This window comes from Myotis brandtii, unplaced genomic scaffold, assembly GCF_000412655.1.
Source record: "Myotis brandtii unplaced genomic scaffold, ASM41265v1 scaffold1720, whole genome shotgun sequence".
Lineage (NCBI taxonomy): Eukaryota > Metazoa > Chordata > Mammalia > Chiroptera > Vespertilionidae > Myotis > Myotis brandtii.
In genome coordinates, this window is record NW_005356342.1 from 10861 (window position 1) to 17995 (window position 7135).

Here is a 7135-nt window from a genome sequence, read left to right on the forward strand (position 1 = left end):
CCTCCTCCCTCAGACCCAGGAGTCCAGGCCCCCAGCCTCCTCCCTCAGACCCAGGAGTCCAGGCCCCCAGCCCCTCTCCTCCCCCAGGAACCGGGAGTCAGGTCCCCAGCCCCCTCCCAGGGGCTAGTTCCTCAGCCACCACCCTACATCCAGCCCTCGCCCCCAGTCTCCTCTGCCTCCTGGACCCAGGAATCAGGCCCCCAAGAGCCCTCCCCATTCAGAACTCTCCTGAGGGCCCTGAGACATCACCTCTTTGAGAAGGAAGGAGGAAGCGGCGAAGGCAAAAGACCACCCGTAGCGATAGTGGAAGTACTGCTCCGAGCTGCTGGGCCTGTTCATGACCTCGTCGTTGATGCTGGAGATGTACAGGACCAAGCCCACCACCAAGGACAGGCCTGGGGAGCAGAGGGGTGCCCTTGGTCCACCAGCAGTGGACCCCTTCCCCCAGCCGGGTCCTCCCCCTCCCACCGCAGCTCTCTCCCTCGCCTCCCTATTCTGGCCTGGTCTAATGTCTATATCTATATCTATCTATATCTATATCTATATCTATATCTATATCTATATCTATATCTATATATTATTGATTTCAGAGAGGAAGGGAGAGGGAGAGAGAGATAGAAACATCAATGATGAGAGAGAATCATTGATCGGCTGCCTCCTGCATGCCCCCCCACTGGGGATCGAGCCAGCGAGCCCGCAACCCGGGCATGTGCCCGGACTGGAATGGAACCCAGGACCCTTGAGTCTGCAGGTCGATGCTCTATCCACTGAGCCAAACCGGCCAGGGCTAATGTCTATCTTTTTAAGCCCCTTGTGTGCTGGGCCTTGGCTGGGTGCAGGGATGTGGGAGATGAGTCCTCCTCCTTCTCCCTCACCCGAAACTTCTGTCCAGGAGCTCACAATGTAGTTGGGGAAGGCAGATATGGCCGTGGGTCAACAGGCAGGGTCAGGGTCAGGGTCAGGGTCAGGGGGAACCAAGGACGCCTCCTGGAGGAATGGTACTTGTTCAGGTCCTACAGCATGAGGCCCAGGGAAGAATAAGAGTCTCCATTATACCGCTCTGGGCGGAGGGACCAGCAGGGCAAAGGCTGAGCATGTGACTACAACATGGGGCCACAGCCGCCAAAAATGAGGCCGGAGAAGGGGGCAGAGACCCAACCACGATGATCCTCCCATGCCAGGCTGGGGGGGCTCAGCCTTGATGCCCAGGGCACTCGGGAGCCATGGAAAGTCTGGAGCAGAAGGAAGACAGGGCCAGAGTGGAGCGCTAGAAGGTCCTTTGGGGGCTGGTTGTTTCTGGGAAGAGATTGGAGGGGAAACTACTGGAGATTTATATTCCAGGGGGAGGAGGAGGGGGCCTGCGCTGAGGCTGTATGGATAATAGCAGCAACAATATCAATAATCTATATATATAAAAGCCTAAGTGGCCTTATGACCGAACAACCAGAATGATGGGTCAACCAGTTGCTATGACATGCACTGACCACCAGGGGCAGACGCTCAATGTAGGAGCTGCCCCCTGGTGGTCAGTGTGCTCCCACAGCCAACCTCCTCTGGTCCCTCCCCCTGCCCGCCAACCTCCTGCAGCCCCTCTCCCTGGCCGGTCCCTCCCCGCAGCCGGCTGGCCAACCTCCCACAGTCCCTTCCCTCGTCCCTCTCCCAGGCCAGCAGGCCCTGATCAGCCCAGCCCCAGGCCCCAATCAGCCCTGATCGCTGGCCAGGCCTAGGAACCCCACCCATGCATGAATTCATGCACTGGGCCTCTAGTAATTAATAATAATAATAGCAACTGCTTACACAGGTCTTGCTCTGTGCCGGGCACCATTCACTCTCAGTGTCATACATACATCCACTCATTCAAACCTCACACCAGCCCTTTCAAGTGGGTACCATTTTTATGTCCATTTTCAGATGAGGAAATAGAGGGGCATGAGGAAGGTGGAGAAGAGGGAGGGGTCCGGGTTGAGAATTTCTAAGAGGCAAATATCACTTCCTAAAGATGAACTTTCTTGCTAACAGTCGCCTTCCTTCGTTCCGCGCCACCCCCTAGTGGTCAGCGCATGTCATAGCGAGCGATCGAACTCCCCGTCTCCCAGTGGAACCCCCTGGGAGGGGACAATTTGCATGTTAGGCTTTTATACATATAGATGTCCAAAAGAGGCAAATCCATAGAGACAGAACGTAGATTAGTGGTTGCCAGGGAATGGGCTGGAGGGGGGCTTTGGCTGTTAAAGGGTGCGAAGTGTCTTTGTGGGGGTGAGGAAAATGTTGTGAAATTAGGTAATAGAGATGGTTGCACAGCCTTGTGAATTCTGTGAGAGGAAAAAAAAAAAAAACCCCAAAGAATTATATGGATTCTAGGTTATGTGAATGGTAACATCTCAAATTTCAAAGTCTGTGCATTTCAAGTTTCAGGGTCCATAAGTAAAATGTTATTGGAACCCAGACAGTTTATTTACACATTGCCTGTGGCTGTAGTGGCAAAGTGAAGTGGGTGCAACAGAGACTGTGCGGCCGGTAAAGCCGGAAATATTTATTATCTGGCTCCTCTACAGAAAAACGTCCCTGACCCCGAAACTAGGATGCTTATGGTCTGGTGTCCACAGACTCATCCCTGGTCAGTCTGGCTTTGCTCCCTCTACTCAGGCCACAAGATTCCTCATTCTTCCTTGAACACATCAAGCTCATTTCTGCCTATTCTCTCCCCCGATTTCTCTCTCTCTCCCCCACCCCCTCTATCACTTCATTTAACTCTCTCTTTTCTTATCACTTTCTTATTTTTTAAAATATATTTTTATTGATTTCAGAGAGGAAGGGAGAGGGAGAGAGAGAGAGAGAAACATCAATGAGGAGAGAGAATCATTGATCGGCTGCCTCCCGCATACCCCCCACTGGAACCAGGGCATGTGCCCTTGACTGGAATTGAACCCGCAACCCTTCAGTCCACAGGCTGACGCTCTATCCACTGAGCCAAGCCAGCTAGGGCCTTACCACTTTTTTAGAAAGGTCTTTTATGATCTCCCAGTTTAAAAAAAAACAAACAAAATGCTCTCCCAGCCCTAACCGGCTTGGCTCAGTGGATAGCGCATCGGCCTGGGGACTCAAGGGTCCCAGGTTTGATTCCAGTCAAGAGCATGTACCTGGGTTGTGGGCACATCCCCAGTAGGGGGTGTGCAGGAGGCAGCTGATCGATGTTTCTCTCTCATCGATGTTTCTAACTCTCTATCCTTCTCCCTTCCTCTCTGTAAAAAATCAATAAAATATATTTTTTTAAAAAATGTCCTCCCACTCAAAGTAAGAGAAATGCAGATGAAACTATGAGGGGTAACATCTCACATATCAGGTCATCAAATGTTAAAAAGCATCACAACATTTCCTTCTGGCTCGGCCCGGGGAACGGATGCTCATCTATATTGCTGGTGGGGATGCAAAAGGGCACAGCCCCTATGGAGGGGAGGTTGACCACAACTAACAAAACCACAGAGGTCTTTATCCTTTAACCCAGCAATTTCACTGCCAGGAATTTACCCTCAAGATATCTGTCCAGCGATAGGAAAGTTCACAGGCACAAGTTAATTCACTGCAGCAGTGGCTCATGGTGGCAAAATATCAGAAACAACCCAGATGCCCTCGATTCATGAACTAATCTATAAAACATCACCCAACAGAGTCCTGCGCCACCGTGCAATGAGAAGGAGGTTGAGCTCTGTGAACCGATATAGATGGAATTCTGTGATAGTTCAGACTATATCACTAAGTAAAAAAAAAAAAAGGGGGGGGAGGGGGCCTTAGCTGGTTTGCTCAGTGGATAGAGCATCAGCCTTTTGGCTCAGTGGATAGCACATCGGCCTGGGGACGGAAGGGTCCCAGGTTTTATTCCAGTCAAGAGCATGTACCTGGGTTGCGGACACATCCCCAGTAGGGGGTGTGCAGAAGGCAGCTGATCAATGATTCTCTCTCAGCATTGATGTTTCTATCTCTCTCTCCCTCTCCCTTCTTCTCTGAAATCATTAAAAAAAAAATTTTAAAAAGGGGAGGGGAATGTATAAGAAATATACCAGATGCTACTTTTAAGCAAAAAAGAAGGGTACAGCCCGGCCTGTGTGGCTCAGTGGTTGAGTGTCGACCTATGAACCAGAAGGTCATGGTTTGATTCCTAGTTAGGACACATGCGGGGTTGTGGGCTTGATCCCCAGTGTAGGGTGCACGGGAAGCAGCCAATCGAGGATTCTCTCCCATCATTGATGTTTTGTTTTTGTTTTTTTAAAATATATTTTATTGATTTTTTACAGAAAGGAGGGGAGAGGGATAGAGAGTTAGAAACATCGATGAGAGAGAAACATCGACCAGCTGCCTCCTGCACACTCCCTACTGGGGATGTGCCCGCAACCAAGGTACATGCCCTTGGCCTGAATCGAACCTGGGACCCTTCAGTCCGCAGGTCGACGCTCTATCCACTGAGCCAAACCGGTTACGGCTCCCATCATTGATGTTTTATCTATCTTCCTCTCCCTCTCCCTTCCTCTATGAAATCAATAAAAATATATATTCTTTAAAAAGAAGGGTGCATTAGGACACATGTATGCGCATGTTTTTTTGGGGAAAGAGACAAGGAAAAGGAAAACAAATGCAGCTGACGACCTGCAGGGGGCAGGTGAGAGCGGGAAGGAAGCCAGAGGGAGGAAGTGACACTCCTTTGAACTTGGAGCTTCCCAAGGAGACGCCAATGTTTTGTGTGTCCAAAAGACAAATTCCACAAGGACGGGGAAAACGAACATCGAGTATGAACACGCATAAGCAAAACCGACTGCACAGCTAACAAGTCCAACCACAGGAGGGGAAAGTAGTGATCCAATAACATGAATAGAGAGAGAGCTTTGATTCTATATCTCCGTCCAAAGACAGGACGGCCTGCAAAGAAATCTCGAACCTCACGTAATAGGGTTTCTTGTTGGGAGTGGTCTAGGGCCGTGGTCGGCAGACCGCGGCTCGCGAGCCACATGCGGCTCTTTGGCCCCTTGAGTGTGGCTCTTCCACAAAATACCACGTGCGGGCGCACAGGTACAGTGAGATTGAAGCTTCGTGGCCCATGCGCTGAAGTCGGTTTTCGGCCTGGGCGAGTCTATTTTGAAGAAGCGGCGTTAGAAGAAGTAGGGGGTGGACATAGAGAGAGGATGAACGAAAGGAGATGGACGAAACAAGTAGACAGGACGAGTGTGGATGGGAGAGTTGGAAGGGGTCGACCTCGGCGAACGTACCTCAATCAGATTGAGGACGTTTTTAGCAAAGGCCAGCTTAGGAGTACCCTAGTTAAGTTAATCACCATGTACCTACCTATATAGTTTAAGTTTTAAAAATTTGGCTCTCAAAAGAAATTTCAATCATTGTACTGTTGGTATTTGGCTCTGTTGACTAATGAGTTTGCCGACCACTGGTCTAGGGTAACGGTCCTGAAATTATTCTGTGCACATTGCAGGGTTGAGCAAGTGTGGAAATACATTGGTCTGTGGGGGAGCTAGCATTCTTTGCTTTCTCTGAAAGAAAGAAGATACACCTCAGAAGGGGGTGCAGCAAGGGAGAACCCTTGGGGGTCCAGGTGCTGTCTACGCTCCTATTTCACAAACAGACACCCTTCCCCAGCTTGGTGTGCTGACGGATTCGAGAGCAGCGACACCTCGGCAGCAACGAGCGCACCTAACACCTGGATTTTGGTCTCTACTATCACCCTCCACTCTGTAAGGAGCCAGGGCTCCCAGAAGAAATCGCTGATTTGAAGCCCACGAAAGTGACATCAAAGTGTATTCATGTCACAGAGTAGGGAAGTGCTAAAAAAAAAAAAAGAAAGAAAGAAAAATGAAAGGAAAAGAGGGGTACATGTCAAATAAGAACACAGCAGCTAGTCTGATACCCCAACTGGGGACGATTTGGGCATTAAGATAAATAATAAAGGTAATGGTGCCCCGGCTGGAGTGCTCAATGGTTAGGGCATCAGCCCAAGCACCAAAGGGCCGAGGGTTCCATCCCTGGTCAGGCACGTACCTGGGTTGCGGGTTCGATCCCCAGCCCCAGGCGAGGCACCTGTGGGAGGCAACCAATTGATGTGACGCTCTTGCATTGACGTTTCTCTCTCTCTCTCTTCCTCTCTCTCCCTCCCTCCCTTCTACTCTCTGTAAAAATCAATGGAAGCCCGGCCAGCCGGCATGGCTCAGTGGTTGAGCATCGACCTATGAACAGGAGGTCAATGGTTCGATTCCCGGTCAGGGCACATGCCTGGGTTTTGGCTCGATCCCCAGTGAGGGGGCATGCAGGAGGCAGCCGATCCATGAGATTCTCTCTCATCATGGATGTTTCTGTCTCTCTCCCTCTCCCTTCCTCTCTGAAATCAACTAAAAAAAATCAATGGGAAAAATATCCTTGAGTGAGGATTAACAACATCAACAAAAAAGTAATTCTTCTTTGCAGAGTTAGAAAACTCCAGTTGCAACCTTCAGAGCGATAGGAACTCCCTCGGTTGCCAAGGGGCCTGCCCCACACCCACTCCACCTGGGGGTGGGAGCTGGCATCACCAGTAACGCGCAGGCTGACCCCATGACCGCCGCCCCGCAGCGCTCCTGCTGAAAATGTGTAACCTGAATCCGCTCCCCAGGAAACTGGGGCATCTTCGTACAACACAACCGGCTGCACCCCTCAAAGAGAGTGGGCATGAAAGATCGTTGTTTTTTTAAGGCACAGGAACTCCACCAAAGAAGAAAGGAGACGAAAGAGCCTTTTTACAAAGATGGTGCCGAAAGCTAAGAAGCAAAGAAAGCAGCGCTGAAAGGAGTCCACGGCCACATGAAAACGAAGACCGACACGCCACCCACCTTCCGGCGCTGAAGCTCCAAAGGCCGCCTAACAGCCTCGGTGTGGAGAGCGGCTACAGTAGCGGTTCTCAACCTGTGGGTCGTGACCCCTTTGGCGGTCGAACGACCCTTTCACAGGGATCGCCTAAGACCATCCTGCATATCAGATATTTACATGACGATTCATCACAGTAGCAACATGACAGTGATGAAGTAGCAACGAAAATAATTTTATGGTTGGGTCACAACATGAGGAACTGTATTTAAAGGGCCAGAAGGTTGAGAACCACTGG

The 7135-nt window shown here is 50.6% G+C and overlaps 1 protein-coding gene across 1 annotated transcript in view; it reads right to left on the bottom strand.

The window, feature by feature from the left end:
• CACNG7 (calcium channel, voltage-dependent, gamma subunit 7) overlaps window positions 1-7135 on the bottom strand; it is a 23799-nt gene that overhangs the window by 949 nt on the left and 15715 nt on the right. The window contains exons 4-5 of the mRNA XM_005863126.1: window positions 250-395; window positions 104-113 (exon numbers count right to left, since the gene is read on the bottom strand). Of these exons, the coding sequence (XP_005863188.1) occupies window positions 104-113; window positions 250-395 (156 nt within the window). The remainder of the gene's footprint in view (window positions 1-103; window positions 114-249; window positions 396-7135) is intronic.